This window comes from Pleurodeles waltl, chromosome 5, assembly GCF_031143425.1.
Source record: "Pleurodeles waltl isolate 20211129_DDA chromosome 5, aPleWal1.hap1.20221129, whole genome shotgun sequence".
Taxonomy (NCBI): Eukaryota; Metazoa; Chordata; class Amphibia; order Caudata; family Salamandridae; genus Pleurodeles; species Pleurodeles waltl.
Window position 1 is genome coordinate 1,196,091,601 of NC_090444.1, and position 22,021 is coordinate 1,196,113,621.

Here is a 22,021-nt window from a genome sequence, read left to right on the forward strand (position 1 = left end):
TGGATGGACAGAAGGACACGTGTGGGTGGACAGGACAGACTAGAGGCGCTGGGGGCAAGCAGATGGACAACAAATGGTGGGTGGAAGGTGCTGAGGACAAACATACAGACAACAAAGGGTGAACACAAGGATCAGAATGCAAGCACATTGATAACAGAGATTGGGTAGAAGGGGGGGCGCAACCACATGAACAACAGAAAGTGGGTGAGAGAGGAGAGACAACCACACGAACAACGGAGAGTAGGTGGGAGGAAAGAGCAATCACATGGAGAATGAAAGGTGGGTAGGAGCGGCGGGGCAACCACACAGACTACAGAGAATGAGGCAGGGGCAAGCAGAAGGACAATCAAGGTGGGCATGAGAGGCTGGTGTCAAACAGAAGAACGGATGGTGAGCGGGAGTGACTGGGTGTAAGCACAATCACAACGGAAAGTGCGCAGGAAGGGCTTGGTGCAAGCAGACGGACAACAGAGGGTAGGCAGGAGGAGCTATGGGCAAGCAGATGGACCAAAAAGTGTGGGTGTAAGGGCTGGGACAAATAGATGGACAAGGGATGGTGGACAGGAAGGGCTTGGAGAAAGCACACAGACAAGCATGCGGACAATGGAGGATGGGCAGGAGCACAAGGACAGCTGTGGGTTGGGACAGCGGCAAGCACACAGACAACAGAGAAGGGTGGATAAGAGAGAGACTGGGGTAACATGGTAGGGGGAGAAGTAATAGAGGGAGGCAGCTGAAAAACACACACACTCTCAGAGTACTTCAAAACAAAATGTTGCATCTAAAAAGTGAGCTGTGGAAGGACACAGTAATGCGTCCATGTTCCAGGGGAGGAACAAAACACAAGATAAGGAAGGAAGCCTATGGAAGTGATGAATAAGAAGAAAGCAAATGAGACCGACAAGGAAGCCAACATCTGATAAGCAATGGATGGCCCTGTGAGGTAACAAAAGGTCTTGCAAGAGGCAGCGCATTCTATAGGTTTAGCCTAACACAGTGCATGCACACCTTGGCGAGACCTGAAAAGATATCAAACTGGTGAAAGCATGCACACTTAACTGATTTTAAGATTAGAATAGCCAGGTGATAACTCGAACTATCACTGTTACCTCAACCACCCCCCTACTCCAAGCCCTCAACTTACTTTATCCAATCACTGGGGAGCAGGTCAACTAGTATTGTATTGTATTGTAATCGTATTTATATAGCGCTTACTACCCCTGACTAGGCGTTGAAGGGCTTTTCGATGAGTAGCACGCTACTCCGGAACCCAACAAGAATTAGTGATGGATTAGTATCATTTAATAATGAGTACAGTTTTAGTATTATTATGAGTTAATTTGAGCTGCGGATATGAGAGTTTGTTAGTTAGATTGACTGGAGTAATGGAGGGGTGGAGGAGGAAAGAAATCCAGAAGTGTTAATTGGGAGTATATCCTTCATTTACTCAACCCAAAGGCTCGGGATGGATAAAGGGGGGCGGAGGGGGAAGAGTATGTGGAAGGGTTAGGGAGAGCATAGTAGCAGGGTGAGATGAATGCAGGAGAATTTAGTAGGGTTGTGTGGGAGGTAACAGAGGTAGAGTGAGGTTTGGTGAGTTAGATGTGGAGGTGGAGGGAAGAGCTTAGGCAGAGATATTTAGGAGATGAAAGTGGTAGAAGGGATTTGGGATGAGTCAGAGTGAGAATGGAGGATAATAATCTACGCATGTGACATTAAATGAAATACATTAAGGCAGCGGTTCTTAACCTTTTGACTTCTGTGGATCCCTACTAAATCATTACTGCAATCCTAGGCCTCCCACTGATTCCTTGTTGGAAGCAGGGGACCCCCGGCCTAAGCAATTTCTATCATTTGATTCTCAAAACTTAACACAAGAATGCAAAAGCAGGTGCTCCAATGTTAAAATAATTTTTTAAATACACAATAAAATATTTCACATTTTCTATTTTACGTCTTTATTTGTATATACTATATTGTTTGAATTGATTAATTTCACTACTGTTTCATTTGGTAAAACAGCCGCGTTCCCCCTACGGAGGCCTCACGGACCTCCATGGGTCCAAGACCCCAGGTTAAGAACCACTGCACTAAGGCAAGCAGGGAGTCGCTGAAATAGAGGTGAAATATAAAGTCTAGTTCAATATTTAACTGTTGAAACACCCAAGCGGCAATGTTGACACAATTAAAAGAAATAAGGCATAAGCTTACAAGTGACCTAGTGCCATTCTACATTGCTAAATCAACCAATACATTAACAAAATGCAATAATACGAAACCTTAGCATAAAAAATAAGCGAGCAAGAAGTCTAGCTTTAAAAAAAAAAAGTGATGTCTGATTCGAAAATCGGCAGTCTGAAGGCTTTAAGTAATGAGTTTCAAACGGTTTCTCTTAACAGGCGGATGGTTTGGCAAGCGAAAGCAGAAATAAAAAGATTTGCTTTGATTTGACACAAGTGTATCTGAATAAAGGCTATAGCCGATTTTGTTAAAGGAAAGTAAATACTTACAGCATCTTCTATGTCAATACACAGTGTGTTTGCCTTTTCCATTTGGGTGTATAACTCAGTCAAATCTTTATACATCTTACTGCAGTTGGTACACGCTTTAGAATAGTTCCCTTCTCGTGAAAGGATAGGTGCCACAGCCTAAAAAATAAAACAGAGCCAGTTAAAATGTTACAAGACAGAGCATGTTGCTTTCAACAAGTTCTTTTGTTATTTGATGAAACTTTAAAACAAAGGTTTCGCCACCAACAATCAAACTACCATAACCACTCAGATGTGATGGGGATCCCGCCTGAGCACCTCTGCTCGTATAGAGGCTTAATCTGCATGACACCTGCCTATATGCTAGCAAGTCCAACTCAGTTTTGATGCAGTCCCACCCCTCCCAATATCATACTGCCTTCCCAAACAAGCCCTACTTTCTTAACAATCCCTACACAGCTGGATCGTGTACCATGTTCCGGACTAGTTTGTGTACCCCATTTACAGTCTGGTGCAAGAAGAGGAGTCTGTCTAATGCAAGGGAATTCACATCTATTCTGCACACATCATGGGTGCTGTTTTGCATCGCTTGCTCGCATTCAACACCAGTGTCCACTCCAGGGGTCCCAACCCAGTAACAAAGCTCTTTGAAGCCCTGCACCAAAACACAGTATAAGCTGGAAGCTTGCAGTGCATTGGCATGAGGATACATGAGGTCGGAGTTATTTTTTTGGGACAAAATTCTATTAAAAACTGAATCCAACAAGCATTAGCAATGCCAATAGGTCTGGCTTTAAAAGAATGCTATACGGTAATATGAAAACTACAAGTAAATAGCATGGGAATGGTATGTATTTGTGTGGCAACAAAGAACTGTAGAATAATATTGGTTAAGATTAAAAGGTCAAGTGACAGTTGAACGTTCAAGCCAGACCTAAACATCCATGTAGGTTAATGACTTTGCAAGTCCCATCTGTGCTGCTGGCAGAGAAAAAAAATCATAATTTTTTCTAGTTGCTTAAGACACATTTTAAAGGTTTTTCAATGCCATGTGTGTGCCCCTGAAAGTTCAAGCTCAGGCGGCTGGATAAATAAATACAATTATCACAGCTGTGTTGAGGGCACGCACTTTTTTGTGGAAGCATACAACTTTTGCCCAATCAAAAAATATACTTCTGGTTTCCAACAAATGGGCGGAGCCAAAGCCCCACTATAGTTCTTACATAATTGTATGGCGATAGATGCACTCTCAAGCAAGACCATAAAAACGAGTGTGACCAAAAAAGAGCTCTTCAAGCCAAGAAGAGAATAGTTATGTTGGATACACTTTGCAACTGTCCAGGCCAAGCATTCTTCAGCACGCACCAAAAAAAAAAAAAAAAAAAAAATAACCAGGAGAGATGGCCACACCGACATGAGGATCACACGTCCTGCTCCTGCTTAGGTAGGCCTTTCGCTTTTCTGAGCATTAGTTTTAGCTCCAATTTCTGAACTGTAAGAGTTCACTGAGCGGACCGGAGGCTAAGGAACTCTTGTGAACATCGAACCTCTATTCTCACTAAATAATATTGCTCATAAAATCTACTACAGAACAAATCGAAAGACAAACATCTACCCAGATTGTCCACTATACCCTGGTTCAGTGTCTACAGTCTCCTTTCTTGCCTACTACATCTTTGCATTTCATCACGACTGCCTCACCAACAATTTTTATTGAACTGATGGAAAGGTCAACCCTGAGGAATCTGCCAATGGCGCCTGTTCAAGTTAACACATCTATATTATGTATTCCAAGTTCAAGCGTATGATTCTGTACTGCACCAAACTTCCATCGCCAACATCTTAGCAGGGTTTATAATGAAACATTAACAGAGGGCACTTAACAGCAACATTATATACAGTTTGCTTCGTATTTTCACTCCAATCTTTGTGTGGTAACTAGATAATATAAGTTTACTGTTATTATATTTGGCTTTTTTTACCTTAGGAAAATGATTTATTTACCTCTTAACAGTCTGTGCTATACTTCTGGGTTCCTTTCATCTCCTATTGTCTAATGCAGGGTTAATTAACACTTGAGGTTTGGCCAAGCTACCAAAAGGGGAGCCAGGGCGAGTTCTGGGCTATCCTCTGCGACCAGCCAGATGTGGGCGATTTAGAGGGGCTGCTAGAGTGGATTAGGTCACGAGTTTCTATTTCACCCGCGACTGCATGTGATTTTATCCGATTGTGGCTTAATTTTTCCAAAAACTGCCGAAGTTTCCAAGAGATAGCAGGGACACTGTGCATGACAGGGGTGGAAGGTTTGGCTGTAATTCTGTGAGCATCTAATTGAACAACTCATTTTGGGGAAGTTGTAACAACGTTATTCAAATATCAAACCACTTCACATATGTGGTGTATTCTTAATACACAGACATGGAACATGCAATAAGGAGATCACAGAAGGATTGGATAGGCACATGAGTAATTTTACAACGATCAGCAGAACAGAAAGGATGCTGACAATATGCTGAACCCAACATATTTGTTATGTCGTGTTGTTACCGAAAACAAAGTTGTGCTTGAAATAAGGAGCCTGACTGGAAATTACAAGAGGCTCAGAAACTACATGTAATCATACTTCCTCCAATCAGGGCATTATGCGAAAGACGTTTTAAATAATAATAATAATATTAATACTAATAAAAAGGTTTTACACCAAAAGCAGGAGTATCCAGAATTGCATAATATAACCCTTTAGCTGGCTATAGAACAAAATAAAAGAACCAAAGCGAGGACAATACTTACTAGTTTGTTTTGTTCAAAGCACTGCATGGTTGCATTAAACCTTTCCATGAACTCAATTGAGTCGTTTCGTAAACCTTCTCCTTCGTTCCGTAAGCACACTATGATAAAATAAAACTCTTATGTTAATTCAAATCAAAGTCATACATTTCATTAAAAGAACTTAAGGCCAGATCTATGTAAAAAGTGGTTTGCGATTCCCTAATAGCGAATCTTTGCAATTCGCCATTAGGAAATTGCAATGTGGGATGTAGTACAGTGTGACACTGTTAGCGAATGGGTCGCAAGAGACCTGCCACATTAATATTCATGAGGCAGGTCGCAATTTGTGACCCATTTGGGACTGGCCACAGTCACAGGGATGGTGGCCTGCTGGGGGCAGCAGACCACCATGTCTGTGATTGCTTCTAAATAAAGCAGTCTTTTTTGCAATGCATCCCGTTTTCCTCAAAGGAAAACCGGATGCAGTACAAAAAGAAAACTGAAAAGTTTTCTTAGCATTTTTGATGAGTAGGCAGTGGTCCCTGGGAACACTGCCTGCTCTTCAAAAATGTCTGCACCCCCATTTGCAAAGGGGAAGGGTCCCTTGGGACCCCTTCTTGTTTGCAAATCGGTTACCACCAACTTTAAATTTGTGGTAACAGAGTGTTTTGCGACCGCATTCCCAGTCGCAAAACAGTCTTAAATGGCCTGCAACTCGCGATTAGGAAGGGACGCCCTTGGCATGCTCCTTCCTGATGGCGACTGGCAATCCCTATTTTGCAAGTCGGTAACAAGTTACTGACTCGCTAAATAGGGATGGTACACGTCCAGAAGCCTTTTACCGGTCGCAAAAGGCCCGAATTGACATTTGCGACAGGCAAAACTGCTTCATACATCTGTCCCTTAATGTTTTACTGCAACTTTACTTCAAAACAAAGGCATTGCTGATAGACCCAAACCTATTCAATTGTGTAGTAAGCAAGCTGATAATCTTGCAACTGATCAACATTACATGGCAGCGGCAAACAATGCGCCCAACACCAAGCAATATGCGAGTATAAAAAAAACAATCGGTGAACAGAAGGGAGATCACTGAAAACGGATGAATGAGGATGCCCTACTTAATAGGACAGAAAAACGCTAATGCCTGTCCTGGCAAGTACAGTCATCATAAACGTCACATGGATATTTAAATGGTCAAATCCACCTTTTGGGGCGATAGCTTATTTTAATTAGACTGCTTACCTCTGATTTACAATTTGGAAGTTGGCGAGTGCCACCACGTATGGATGTGGATTAAGACTGAGTGCGCAGCACAACAGAGCTCTGATGTCACTGGCACATCTGAAATCCCTTATTTAAGTAACAGATCAATTGTTAATCAAGATTAGTTTCACATCTAAAGTTGATCACGAAACACATTGGTAAGGTCTCACGGAGCAAAGACCGGGCCAAGGTTTGACAGCAGAAGCCATCACATCAATAAAACGTATATTTCACTAAGAAGTATGAAGCCGGTTCTTCTACAAATAAGCTTCTAATTCTCAGCTTGTTTTGGACCAGGTTACATGGAAGAAAAGGTTAGAAAGAGCAAACGGTAAATATTTTAAGGAATTGTTAGATGCAGCTATTCTAACCAAAGAGGCCACTGGCTCTGAAACCAGGATTTGCATGGTCATCAGCACCAAGGGTTCATATAACGTTTCTGCACAGAAACAGGTGTAGGGAAAGTCAGATACTGCCTTAAGTATAGTGAAAAGCACGGTTGTAAGAAACTGGATTATTTACTGAGGTGGGTGACTACTCCCCTCAAGGAATAATTAAAACCCTTGCCAGGGTGAATACTTAAAGCCAATAAGTTACCCTGAGCTTAACCCCCTAGTTGAAATGGCAGAGAGGAGACAGGCTTAACTTAGGGCAATGTGTAAAGGATTTATCCAGTACCACAATAGTAATTAAGTTGAAATGAAAAAACACCCAAACCGACTAGAAACAGAGTAAAATTTAATGAGGAAAATGACACAAAGATCACAACAATTCAATAAGAGGAACAGGAAATGTGAATTTTTAACGTTCTAAGTAGGGATAAAGCCAAGAAAAGCACAAAGTGCCAATGACAGGCAATGGTCGATGTAGACCAGTACTTAGGTACAATTTGACAAAGACTGCAATGGAGCACAGGTCGGATACACCAACAGGGTGTGTGATGATGAAAGATTTTACCTGCTGACTTAGGGCCTGATTTAGGCCCTCATTACAGCCCTGGCGGTAAATCCCGCTTACCGCCATGCTGGCGGCCGCCAACATACTGTGGCGGAAATGCGCTGCAGGTATTATGACCCACATCTTGTAATCCGCCACAATACAGACACTCACACAAGTCCGCCACACCAAAGGTCAGTGAAACTGGCAATAGCAAAACCTACACCGTTACGCCACCAGGAATACGCCCCACTATCACGACCCACGAATCAACGCGCACATGTACAAAACACAACCACATCGGACAATTCAAAATACACACACACACCACACCCACACACAGACCACTATAAAACACACACCCACATTACCCACAACCCCTTACGACTTTTTTGTAAGAAGCAGAGAGAGAATAGCAAACACAACCCCAGCATCCACAGGCACACAACACCATTACTCATACAACATCCATGCACCTCAAAGAACACACCCCAACACAACACATCACACAGCACAACAAACGTCACCTCACACATCACCCACACCACATTATGGCACCTCAAAGACCCCCCAGGTTTTCTGAGGAGGAGCTCAGGGTCATGGTGGAGGAAATCATCTGGGTAGAGCCACAGCTATTCGGATCACAGGTGCAGCAGACGTCCATTGCAAGGAAGATGGAGCTATGGCAGAGAATTGTCGACAGGGTCAACGCAGTGGGACAGCACCCCAGAACACGGGATGACATCAGGAAGAGGTGGAACGACCTACGGGGGAAGGTGTGTTCCGTAGTATCCAGACACCAGGTAGCTGTACAGAGGACTGGCGGTGGACCCCCACCTCCTTCCCCACAACAAAATGGGAGGAGCAAGTCTTGGCAATCATGCATCCTGAGGGCCTTGCAGGAGTAACAGGAGGACTGGACTCTGATAAGTCAAATCTTTACTACTTTATCCCCCACCCTACCTGCATGCCATCACAAACTACTACCATCACACCCATCACCCAAACACCTCACAGATACCCCACTATCACAACCCACACATCCCAGTACCAAGCCCTGCATGTAACACCAATGTATGGACACCCATCACAGACCTGCATGGACACCCATCACCAAAGCATGTCCAGTAGAGAGACTCACCCAGGCCACAAAATCACCACTCACACAAGGGCCCAGGCAATAATGCTAGCACAAGAGCAGAGGGAAACTCACCCATTGCACAAGATAGCACACACAGATACAATAGCTATACATCTACACCCCAACAGGACCCCTACCCAACGGCACCGGACAGGAGGTGCCAGCCATATCCAGTCTCTCCACAGAAGAGGCCCACAGTGACGACAGCAGCTCTGCACGCCTGGATCAAGATGACCAGTCCGGCCCATCAGGGACCTCTGGACAGTCGGTTCCCCTGCCACAGTCCCAAACCACCACTGAACCTCCCCCCTCAGGAAACACCACCACAGCACCCACCCAGCGGGCCCATGCCACTGTCCCCAGGACACGTCAATCAGCAGTGTGTCCACCACTACAGGGACCCCAGGCAAACCCACTAACCCAAGATAATCAGGGGCCTGGGGTCAGTGGCAGTGGGCACACGGTTCAGAGGACAGAGGCACAGGACAACAGGGAAACTGGGAGCACTGCTGTGCGACAGGGGGAGGACAGGCCCAGGAAACCCAGGAGGCACTCTCCAACATCATGGGAGCATACCACCATTCCCAGGAGACCATGGGCACAGTACTGGCCAAGTTTCAGGAGACCCAGCGGCTGCAGGAGGAACAGTACCTGGGGAACAGGGAGGACTTGAAGTCCATTAGCACCACCCTGGTCACCATTGCCGGGGTGCTGGCAGACATGGCCAACACCATGAGGGATACAGTGGCACACCAACGGGCCCCTGACACTAGCCCGAACGATGAACAGCCCTCCATATCTGCCGGCACTGGTGGACAGGAGGTCCCACCACAGGACCAACAGGTCACCAGCACCCGACCCCCTGCAGAAGGAGAACCACCCCGCAAACGGTCCCTGCGATCCAGGCACAAGACAGAGAACATTGCCAAGACCCCCGCCATGAAATAAGACTCTCCTGATTGTCACCCTTCTGTACCACTATGTCATCCTGTCCTAATTGAACTGCCATTACTCCACTTCCTATGCCCCCTTGGACAATGCACCTGTGATACAACGAGACTGGACTCTACCATGGACATTCCTCCACCATCACCCCAGCCCATTGCACATATCCCTCCACTGATTAGCACTTAAATAAACACCCTTGAATCACAAAACAATCTGGAGTCAGTCTGCACTTTCACAAATGTGTTATTACAACCTCTCTGACAAATATCAATGGCAATATTCATTTGCACATATCAAAGTATGACAGTTGTTGGGCAGCAGTAAACATAGCAGAAGGCAGAATGTGGTACTCAGATCTGTGAAAAGGAAAGCCAAAGTGAACTGTCAGGGTCCATGCACAGAGGTAAAAAGGCAGATTTATGCAATGTCCTATAGTAGTCTGATATGAAAGGAGCAGTGGCAGTCTTCTTCTTCTGCCTCCTCTTCTTCACTGTCCACAGGCTCAACAGCTGCCACAAGACCAACATCAGGCCCATCCTCCTGCAGAAAAGGCACCTGGCGTCCCAAAGCCAGGTTGTGCAACATACAGCATGCATCGATGATCTGGCACACTTTCTTCGGTGAGTAGTATAGGGAGCCACCTGTTAGATGGAGGCACCAGAATCTGGCCTTCAGGAGGCCGAAAGTCCGCTCTATAATACGCCTAGTTCGCCCATGTGCCTCATTGTAGCGTCCCTCTGCCCTTGTCCTGGGATTCCTCACTGGGGTCAGCAGCCATGACAGGTTGGGGTAACCAGAGTCACCTGCAAATATCAAGGTGTATCTGTTAGACATACACTAACCCTTAGGGACTACCCAGTACCCAGACACCTATTCAAACTGTGTGGGGACCTTGGCCTCACCTATTAGCCACACACAGTGCCTCTGGAGTTGGCCCATCACATAAGGGATGCTGCTATTCCTCAAAATGTAAGAGTCATGCACAGAGCCACGATACTTGGCATTCACATGGGAGATGTACTTGTCTGCCAAACACACCTCCTGCACATTCATGGAATGGTAGCTTTTGTGGTTTCTGAACACCTGTTCATCCCTGCGGGGTGGGACAAATGCCACATGTGTACCATCAATGGCACCAATGATGTTGGGGATATGTCCCAGGGCATAGAAGTTCACCTTTCACTTTGGGCAATCCTCCATCTGAGGGAAAACAATGTAGCTTCGCATGTGTTTCAGCAGGGTAGACAACACTCTGGACAACACATTAGAGAACATTGGCTGAGACATCCCTGATGACATGGCCACTGTTGTTTGAAAGGAACCACTGGCCAGGAAATGGAGCACTGACAGGACCCGTACTAGAGGGGGGATTCCTTTGGGATGGCGGATAGCTGACATCAGGTCTGGCTCTAACTGGGCACACAGTTCATGGATTGTGGCACGATCAAGTCCGTAGGTGATAATGATGTGTCTGTCTTCTATTGTCGACAGGTCCACCAGGGGTCTGTACACCGGAGAATGACGCCATCTCATCATCTGCCCCAGCGGTTGTGCCCTATGGAGGAGAAGGGTGAGCAGAGGGTCATATACCACATAGGTAGCACAAGGGTGTTTTGCACTATTGTGATTTAATCTGTGCGTGGCGCTGTCTGTCCGTATTCCTGGCCAAAAGTGCTGTGACGCAGTTAGGTGCGCTGCCATGTGCCCCCCTGAAATGGCAGCTGACTGACCTGTAAGTAGGGACAAGGAGGAATGAGGTAACTGCGCTGGCGTTGTACAGCATCGCAGTAGGCGGACGACGACCGCTGCACAATTCAGCATTCGTTATCATTGGGCCCTATGGGTTCCAGAAGCCAATGACGATGTACGCCGGCGGTGACGGTACGCACCGCCACGGATGTGACTGCCATTTTCTATCTCTTCACTCACTTGATACCTGACCTTCAACAGGCGAGGACCTACACTGCAAGTGCTGCTGTGACCTGAGTCTGGAAGCGACAATGGCTAAAGTGTCTGGGGAAAGGGCCCCTGCCTTCACCGCAGAGGAGTTGGACAAACTGGTGGATGGGGTCCTCCCCCAGTACACGCTACTCTATGGTCCTCCAGACAAGCAGGTGAGTACACTGTGTGCATGGTGGATGTGACATTAATATATGGAGTGGCGTGGATGGAAGATAAATGGGGGGTGAGAGGGCGGCTGTGTCCAGCATGTGTGGATGGTCAGTGTATGTGTTTCAGGGCATGGTTGGGAAGTTGTGGCCACTGAGTAAGAATAACCGGACGGGGGAGTAAAATCCATTCTTACTTTACCTTTCCTGTAGGTCAGCGCCCATCAGAAGAAGGGTATTTGGCGTGCCATCGCCAAGGAAGTGCGGACCCTGGGGGTCAATCATAGACGGAGCACCCACTGCCGCAAGAGATGGGAGGACCTGTGCCGCTGGAGCAAGAAGACAGCGGAGGCCCAGCTGGGGATGGCTCCCAACATGGAAGGGGTGCCCGTCGCACCATGACCCCCCTGATGTACCGGATCCTGGTGATGGCATATCCGGAGTTGGATGGGCGCTTGAGGGCATCACAGCAGCCACAAGGGTTTGGGTACAGTCTCACTCAGCTGACTCTGCGCGATTTACGAGGTGTCTGGATGGGGGAAGTGGGCTGTGGATTCCCCTAGGCCAGGGCGAAGTTGATAGGGTAGGTTCCTTGTTAGGCAGGCTCTGTGGCACTCAAACCCCAATAGTGGTAGTGGGCATCTACAACTAGTCATCCTCCTGTAAATTCCAGGTGTGCAGCAAATGGGCTTAGGCATAGTCCCCCATGGGCAGGTGATTTTCCTAAGAACTGTTAGTGCATGGCCTAGTGCATAGGGCTGCTCCCTGTATGTTGTGTCCACCAACGGTGGTGTTGTTGCTGGCACTGACAATGTGTCTCCTCTGTCTTTCCTCCTCTTTTTGTTTTGTCTCCCTGTCCTTGTGTGCATTAGCATCATCTGGCGGAGGAGCAGTGGCACCGGAGCAGGAGGGAGCTGAAACCCACATGGCCCAGGAGGGTGAATGTACTGAGTCTGAAGGAACCAGTGGGACGGACGGCGAGGGGAGCTCCACGACGGGGACAGGAGGGGACACCAGTGACAACGACTCCTCCTCTGATGGGAGCTCCCTTGCGGTGGCGGGCACCTCTGTGCCCACTACAACAACAGGTACAGCCACCACCCCCGTACCAGCACCGCCCTCCCAGCAGCCCCTCAGCGTGTTTCCCATGCCCGCTCACCCAGGAGGGTGGCCATCTCTTTTGCCCCGTGGTTCTCCTTCTGCAGGGGGTCGGGTAAGGTGCCCTGTTGGTCCTGTGGTGGGACCTCCTGTCCACCAGTGCCGGCAGATATGGAGGGCTGTTCATCGTTCGGGCTAGTGTCAGGGGCCCGTTGGTGTGCCACTGTCTCCCTCATGGTGTTGGCCATGTCTGCCAGCACCCCTGCAATGGTGACAAGGGTGGTGCTAATGGACTTCAAGTCCTCCCTGATCCCCAGGTACTGTTCCTCCTGCAGCCGCTGGGTCTCCTGAAACTTGGCCAGTACTGTGCCCATGGTCTCCTGGGAATGGTGGTATGCTCCCATGATGTAGGAGAGTGCCTCCTGGGTTTCCTGGGCCTGTCCTCCCCCTGTCGCACAGCAGTGCTCCCAGTTTCCCTGTTGTCCTGTGCCTCTGTCCTCTGAACCGTGTGCCCACTGCCACTGACCCCAGGCCCCTGATTATCTTGTGTTAGTGGGTTTGCCTGGGGTCCCTGTAGTGGTGGACACACTGCTGATTGACGTGTCCTGGGGACAGTGGCATGGGCCCGCTGGGTGGGTGCTGTGGTGGTGTTTCCTGAGGGGGGAGGTTCAGTGGTGGTTTGGGACTGTGGCAGGGGAACAGACTGTCCAGAGGTCCCTGATGGGCCCACTACCATGCACACGTCCCGTGTCCTCTCCCAGTGTGTCTGTGAGCCCTCCTACAAAAGTATACCAACGCAGGCACACACCCACTCAAGAGCCATCCAGCCCATGCACCTTCACCCAAACTCAGCATACGTACACCTCCTAAAACCACTACCTCTTCCTCCACTCCCAAATCCCCTCCATCTTCCCGTCACAGTGTGTCTAAAAAAACTTTTCCTAGCTTCCATTGACCTCTTCCCTACACCCCTCCCCTTCCCCTAGGGCCAGGATGTCCAGATCCCAGCCCAGCACCTCAGCCACAAAATCCTCGCCCAGTGTGGTCCCTGCAAGTCCGGGAACATCGAAGGTGGCACCCATCAGGGCTGCCAGTGTGCCACCTAGTGAGGCCAAGGACCACCCTATTCCGCCACCTGCCAAGGTAAAGAGGGGGCCCGCATGCCAAAGAGAGAAGCGGCACCAACCACCCAGCAAGGCCTCTTCCAGGTCCAAAGAGGACAGTGGCAAGGTCCCACCAGCAACTTCCAAGGTGGGGAAGGGACACAAGGTCAAAGGGAAGTAAGCTCAGGGCACGGAGCCTCCGGGTGAGGGACTGGTGTCACCCCTTCTGCAAGACAGACCAGCAACCTGTACGGCGGTGGCCACTGCCGCAGCGACCGCCACCTGCATGTCTGCTGACTCTACTACAGTCACCAGCATCATCCCCAGTGGGAACCCTTCCGAGACTGCAGGAGACGGCCTGGCGTCTCCCTCCACAAGTGCAAACAGCTGCACCACTGGCAGCATCTCCGCCGCAGCCACCGCCACCTGCCCTGCGACGTGCTCAGCCAGTGCCACTACAGCAGACATCAGCAGCATCCCCAGTGGGCAGCCGTCTGAGGCTGCTAGAGACATCCTGGACCCTGCACACACTACATGAGGCACCACAACCAGTACTGGCACTACCAGCAGTTGGCAGGCTAAGTCGCCACAGGGTGGAGTGTGTCTCTGCCTCCATGGAGTATCATGCTACCTGTTCCGTGAAAGTCTCGTGGCTCAGACACTCAGGTGAGGGAATGGGAACTGCCACACCCAAGGTGCAGCATCACTGGGCACCAAGCCCCCTCCAGAACCAGTGGAGAACAGCATCCACTACCCCAGTCCTTGGCAGGATGAAGCACTCTGGGCACCAAGCCCCCTCCAGAACCAGTGGAGAACAGCATCCACTACCCCAGTCCTTGCCAGGATGAAGCACTCTGGGCACCAAGCCCCCTTCAGAACCAGTGGAGAACAGCATCCAGTGGCCCCTCTCCTAGCACTAATTAAAGGCCCTTCGACCACCTCCACCCTGGGGCAAAATTTAGTTTATATGCAGGGAGGAGGGAGGGATAGAATTGGGGGCTGGACCACCACCTCCCTGGGGCAACAAAATAAAAAGAATAGGGGTGACCCTGCGGACCTCCCCAAGCCCCTGCCCCCCACTGCAACTCCAGGGACCATCACCTCCCCAGGCTATAAATTAAAGATATGGAGGGGGAAGCAGACCCCTCCACCCCATGTAGATCAAAGGAGGGGTGGTTGAAGCCCCCATCCTGGAGCCATATATGGCTCCACAGCTGTCTCCTGCTATCTCTGGAGGTGTCTACCCTCGGGAGGTAGCGGTTTACTTTTGCTTGGCAGGAGCTGAAAGGCCCCCCCGTATATTCACTAAATGTAGCCCCAGTAAGGTAGTGGTCCTTGGGGCCCACGGGGGTCAGCGTGGCCCCCGCTAATTATTTTGTATTTGTTGCCTCGGGGAGGTGATGGTCCCCAGAGCTCGGGGGGGGGCGTCTGTGTGGCCCTCCCAACATTTTTTATTAGGTAGCTCCAGGGAGGTGGTGCATGGCATGGGGTTGGCTGACTATAGAGGGCTGACAACGAAAATCTGTGCATGGTGCAGGTTTGGGTGGTTATAGGGGGTAGGCTGCAGGTCACGCGGCCACTGCACGCGGCCGAAGGCCATGCGTGGCACAAGGTTGGGTCATTATAGGGTGGTGACTGCAGGCCATGTGGCCAACCCTTGCTGTGCCCAGCGAAGGCCATGCATGGGCCAGGCTTGGGTGATTACAGAGGGTTGGAATAACGTATAGTAATTAAAATTACTTTACGTTAAAAAAAACATAGAAATTCACACAAAAAAAACAGAGGTAACATAGACGTTATAATTAGGAAACAGAATTTTTTTTAAATCTAGAAATTCACTTAAAAACCAAATTTAACTATAACTTGTTCACTCACCATTGAGAAAGGTGAATGTGACGAAACGCATCTGTCTAGTGCCTTAACATGTTGACAATAAAATGATTGTTGTAGCTCCTGCGAGTGCAGTTCGATCTTTGCAACCAGGATTGGGTTGCTTATTTGGAATTCATATGTGAGTCCATCCCCATGGGATGCAGCACCTGCGTCGCCAGGTGGAATGCAAAGGAAGTAGATATATAAATATATTCACACACACACATAGACACACAGGGGTGTTAGAGTGGTTGGTGTAAGGAGATTGGAGGTGGAGCCTAAGTTGTGTAGTGCCTTGAATGTGTATGTGAGCAATTTGAAGAGAGCATGTTTATGTATCAGTAGTCAGTGAAGGTTGCTCAGGTGTGATGTATGTGAGTTCTGCATGGGAGGTTGAGGATGAGTCTGGCTGCTGAAGTCCGAACGGTTTGTAATCTAGTGAGAAGCTTGGTGACCTTGGCACAGAGGGTGTACCCATAGTCCAACTTGCTGGTGACTAATTTAAATAGTTATCAATGAGGGGGTTTGGCCTGGAGCGGATGCCGTGAGATGTGCTGGGCGCAAGTTCCTGAGGTGGCCAGGCAGAATTCAGCAGAATTCTACAGCTAAGCTCAACTCAATAGCCTTTTGCAGCAAGAACTATTGCTGCAGGAAATGTGGAGGTGCGGTGGGTGCCATTGAGCCACTGCTACGAAGCAGAGAATGGGCACAGAAAACAAGATGGTGCCTGCAGTGTAAAGCCCCTTATACCGGCGTACAGAGCAGTGTGAAGTGCCCATAGCAGTTTAAGATGGGACGGTGGTCTGCTCCTGCAGGACAACATCCGGCTTGGCCCTGGTGCAGAGTCATAATTGTAGAATAAGGAGTCCATCGGGAGGCCTAAGATGGAGCCAAGGGCCTGATCAAGGGGAAGAGGCAGGGCCCCTGCGCACTATGGGCGACCACAGAATCCCCAGAGTTACTGCTGCGCAAGAGACCCGATTGGCACACAGCTGCTGAGCCATTTTTAGGCTACTATACAATTATTTACTGACTGTCACTTGTCTGGAGAATTATGGTAATGGGTATCTGCTGCTCTCCATAACGAAAAGGGTGTGGAGGGATGTATCAAAAAGATGAATGGACATTGAAAGTACCTGTCAAAAGTACCACAAGTGGACAACTTCATAACGAGAGTGGGTAAAAACTGAGTTACTAGCTGCCATCCTATCGAAAAGGCCCGGGCAATAGGTACAGCATGATATGCAGCCTGTGTTGGACTGACTAAAGGTTGGACAAGATCTGCAAGAAGACCAGTGTCGTAAGAAGCTGGAAGTAAAGGACCTGACACGCTGCCATAGGGCATGCCAAAGAGGTTGAGGCTAGAGGAAGCATTGTATAGAATGTTCATGCGCTGGAAATGGGCTACTCCTGTTGTATGAGGAAGTGATTATTGCAGATGATATAGGTTGAATCAGAAACATGCACCATCACTACTTTACTAGACAAAGAGGTGATGCTGGACTCTAGAGGCGAGTTAGACTTGAGTTCCCTAGGCAATTATGAGCAACCTCCACTGCAAAAGCACTTCATATGCTCACTGTACAAGAGAATGAGCAAATCATGTGCAGGAAAACGAAGCACAAGCCCAACTTCACCAGAGCCCTCACATAACACAGCTGTAGTAATGTTGAGATGCTGAGCAGATGGAGACTGGAGGTCTGTAAAGCATTACTACTCTAGACTATAATGAAAGCCATAATTGAGAGCTAAAGATGAGCTGGAAATGAAAATAGACTCTGTGGTGCTGGACCTTAGATGGCTGAGAACAGATCAAATTAAACTAGATGAAAGAGTGATCAGCACAGGAATACGAGACTTGGGTACACAGCATGTTTCCCTCTCACTTGGCAAGTAGCCACATTTGCTCACTCTTTACCTGCTGTTGGGGGATACGGGCCAACTCAGGACACAGTTCACTTGTCTAGATTAATTAGTTCTACAGTAGGAAGTTCAAGTTCCAGCTTCAAGATGGAAGTTCAAGATGAAGGGAACGTTTTTTTCAGGCCGAGTTAGCATTCAATGTCATAAATATTACTATGGTGGTCTTAAGAGGCCATCACAGCTGTGTCCAGAAATACAGTGGCTGACCCTAGTTTAGGAGGAGCAGCTGTTAAGCATGGTGGCCCACACTGCAAAGACATGGGAGTCTACAATGCAACGGCAGTCAATGATAGCACATGATGCTTATAGAAGACTTACCCAGAACATCAGGGGATTAAGCAACCGTAGGAATATGCCCTTCTCGACACGGTGACCCCCACTTTTTGCCACAGGTCCCGAGGTGTTTCAACTGAGGTGCACTGGGTCCTGCTAAACAGGTCCACAGTGCCCATGCTCTTTCCCTGGAACAGGTAATAAATGTGCATAATTAGAACACTCCTCCAACTGTGGAAGTCCCTAGTAACTGGTATCCCTGGTACCTAGGGCACGGGTGAAGGAGAGGGTCCCTAAGGGCAGCAGCATTAATTGTACCACCCTCAGGAACCCCCTAAAACAAGATGCACGCAGCTGCCAGTGCAAACTGTATGTCCTGGTGCACGCCAGGCAGAAAACACAACATGTCACACCCATTTTGTGTCATGTCACCATCAATGCATCTAAGTATGTGTAAGTTACCCCTACAGCAGGCCTCGGAGCTCTATTGCATGGTGTATTACATATGCAGTATGGTTGTATCTGCATGAGCAGATAAGACCCTGTGATGCTCAGACCCATTGCTGAACACTGCAAGTGAGCAGGGAAGCCATCTTAAGGTATGTGTTAGCAACTCAACATCCCAAGTGACCCAGTCACATAATGACTTTAATGAAACCTATGGTATTTGGTATCAACACCTTGCTTAATAAATCACGGCTGATGCCAGTCTCGGATTTCTTAAGACATGCACCCAGAGTGCCCCCTGAACCCACTGGTCTCTGAGTGTGTTGGCTGACTACTCTTGACCGGCCCGTCTCCACAGATAGGCTTCTGACCCCCTGGAGGTAAGAGCCTGCGCTCTCAGATACCAGAAACAAAGCCTGCTCTGGAGAGGGTTGTTGTCACCCACTCCAGCAGGATGGCTAGCAGATCTGAAAAACAAGGCCAGGGGCTTCAAAGGCCTGCCACCTTTGGAATTCAAACCTTGGCTTACCCAGACCTGGGTGTAGCCCCCACCCCTGCCCTGAAGCCCATTTGACACCAGGACAGGTGGAAAATTAATTAGTCAGTAGGCGTGTATCACCTCTGGGCTAACCACACCCCTAAGGTGGGCTACCCGAGGTGGACACTTGAGGAAGGGTTCCACCATCATGTTTTTGGTTGGAACTAAATCTTCTAGTATAGGAATATGCCCAGTCCCCACAGGAAGTGGTCATTTAGGGGTGTAGGCACCCCAAGGGTAAGTAGTCTATTGGATACTACCCTACACCCCCCAAAATACCCCTAAATTGAGTATCCAGGTGGCTCCCCGACACCAGAAGGCAGATTCTCTGGACTCAAGAAGAAGGACACTGAAGAGCCACCAAAAGCAAGACCAGTGGACCAGGTACTGACTTGGCCCTGACATGTCAGAATCATACCCCAATACTGTTGCCAGTATTGGCTGTATGATTCTCATGCACTCTGGGAGCTCTTTACAGGACCCCCAGCATTGCTCCTACCAGCTTTCTGGGGTTTTACGGGCAGCCCACGCTACTGCCACACTTCAGACAGGTTTCTGCCCTCTTGCTGCTTGACCAGCTCAAGCCCAGGAAGGCAGAACAAAGGACTTCCTTTGGGAGAAGGGGAATAACTCCCTCTCCCTTTGGAAATAGGAGTTACATGGCTTGGGAGGGGTAGCCTCCCAAGTCACTGGTATGCTTTGAAGGGCACATTTAGTGTCCCCCTTTTCAGAAACCAGTCTGTACCAGTTCAGGGACCTCCGGTGCCTGCTCTTGCGTGAAACTGGAAAATGGAAAGCGGAGTAGCCACTCCTCTGTCCATCACCAACCCAGGGGTGGTGCCCAGAGCTCCTCCAGATGGCCCCTTGATTCTGCCATCTTGAATCCAAGGTGGGCAGAGGTCTCTGGGAGCATCTGAGTGGCCAGGTCAGGCAGGTAACATCACAGCCCTCTCTTGATAGGTGGTCACCTTGCTAGGTGACCAATCCCCCTTCCAGGGCTATTTAGGATCTCTCTCTAGGGTGGGTCCTCAGATTTGACGTGCAAGACTTCAGCAGGACTCCTCTGCAATGTTTACTTCGACTTCTGGCCACTGGAACTTCAACTGGACTCCACAGGAACCTACAATCTGCAGCTACAGCGACGGGTCTGCTCTGCAACATTGTTTCCCTGACTACTTCCAGCAACTGCAACATTTCCCCAGCTGTGCATCCTCTGAGGACAGCAAGACTTCAGTCTGCACCAAGAAGCAAGAAGGAATCTTCCTTGGAGTGAAGGAGTAACTCTCGTATATCTGCAGGCACCAGCTGCAACGAAGACCGGCCACGTGGATTCTCTCTCCTGCAACTCTGCGTGGGTCCTGCAACACAGGTATTGGAGCTGTGTGGTCCCCTTGGTCCCATCTACCAGCTGTCCAACTTTGAAGGCGGTGAGTTTTTGCCTTTCCTTTCAGGACGGTACCCTTGTGCATGGCGACTCTTGCAGCTACCAAGGCATGTTAGCTCTTCTTCCGAGGGATCTTCAGGCTCCATGTACCCCTGCCTTCATCACTCTTCCCTGCAATGCATGGTCTCCTGCCAGCTGCTCCAGCGATGTGGAACTCTTTACCAGCTGTGCTGAATGGGCTTCACTGCAACTCCTGTGCCTACTGCCTGTGAGTTGCCTGTGGGGGGAATCCATGACTTCTTGCTCTCCTGACTGCTGGGGGACACCTGGGACTTCCCTCGTTAGGTTGAGTCCCCTCGGTCTTCCTGGTCCCCCAGCAGCTCTGCAAATCCTCTTCTGTGACTTTTGCCTTTGCCAAGGCTTGTTGGTGGTTGTTCCACACCACTGACGGACTTCAACTCTCCTTCCGACGTGGGACATTGACTGCATCACTTCTGGAACTCTTCCTCTGCTCCTGTGCTGCATAGCAGACTCCTGGTCTTCACAGTCAACTTGGTCCTGCAACTCCAGAACGGTGGGTAGTGGCTCCCGCCCCTACCCTCACGCTTCAACTGGAACTGGCCTTGGTCCCTTTCATTTGCAGGTCCTCTTCTGTCTAAATCCATCTTATGTTTCTTGCAGTCTTGCACAGTTCTTTTCCAAAGTCGCTCTGTGGGTTTGGGAAAAAACAGGTACTTACCTCTTCTCTCCTGGTCGCTAGAATTCATTCTGGTATTTACCTTCTGGGATTCCCAGTTCCTCCAGCTCCCCTCTACAGATTCCACTCACTTGGGTGGGGGTCCAACATTCCCATTCCATTTTTTTAGTATATGGTTTGGGCTCCCCCTAGGGTCACTATTGTCTATTGCTATTGCAGTGTTTTCTATTGCTTTATATGCTCTTTCCTGACAAACAAAGTGTATGTAATAGTGTATTTACTCACCTGCTAATAGAGTATTGCCTATATAGTATTTTAGTATTTGTGTCACTAAAATAAAGTACCTTTATTTTTGTACCACAGTGTGGTTCTTTCATGTGTGTAAGTGCTGTGACTGTAAGTGGTATTGCATGAGCTTTGCATGTCTCCTAGATAAGCCTTGGCTGCTCAACCACAGCTACTTCTAAAGAGCCTGGCTTCTAGACACTGACTACACTTCACTAATAAGGGAAACCTGGACCTGGTGTAAGGTGATAATACCATAGGTACTCACCACACACCAGGCCAGCTTCCTACAATGGTCACTGATAATGGCCAGGAAGAAAAGAGTGAACCTGTTTCTGACCTCTTCCACAACCCTGCAGATGGGTCAGTTGAAAGAGTGGTCTTCTCAAACATCCTCCCTGCCAAACAGCACGATGACTGCAGGCAAATCCTGAGACAGTATGCTGGGCTCTTTTCTTTGACCTGTGGTCAGACTTCCTGGTGTACCCATGATGTGGACACTGGAGGCATCCTGCCTGTCAAGAGCTCAATCTGCAGTCTGATCAAGTCAAAAGATAGCATCAGAGCTGAAGTAAGCAAGATGCTGGATCTTTGGGTGATTGAGCCCTTTGACAGCCCAGTGGTCTTAGGCTCCAAACCTCATTCCAAGGGAGGTAAGCCAGAGGTGGGGTTTTGTGTGGATTACAGAGGCCTCAATGCTGTCATTAAGATGGATTCTCACCCCATTCCAAGAGCTGATTAATT

General features: G+C 48.7%; 1 protein-coding gene across 1 annotated transcript in view; it reads right to left on the minus strand.

Annotated features, from left to right (window-relative positions):
- The window catches only part of OSTM1 (osteoclastogenesis associated transmembrane protein 1), an 83,784-nt gene that overhangs the window by 28,163 nt on the left and 33,600 nt on the right, over window positions 1-22,021 (minus strand). The window contains exons 3-4 of the mRNA XM_069235449.1: window positions 5,280-5,377; window positions 2,511-2,648 (exon numbers count right to left, since the gene is read on the minus strand). Coding sequence (XP_069091550.1) covers window positions 2,511-2,648; window positions 5,280-5,377 — 236 coding nt within the window. The remainder of the gene's footprint in view (window positions 1-2,510; window positions 2,649-5,279; window positions 5,378-22,021) is intronic.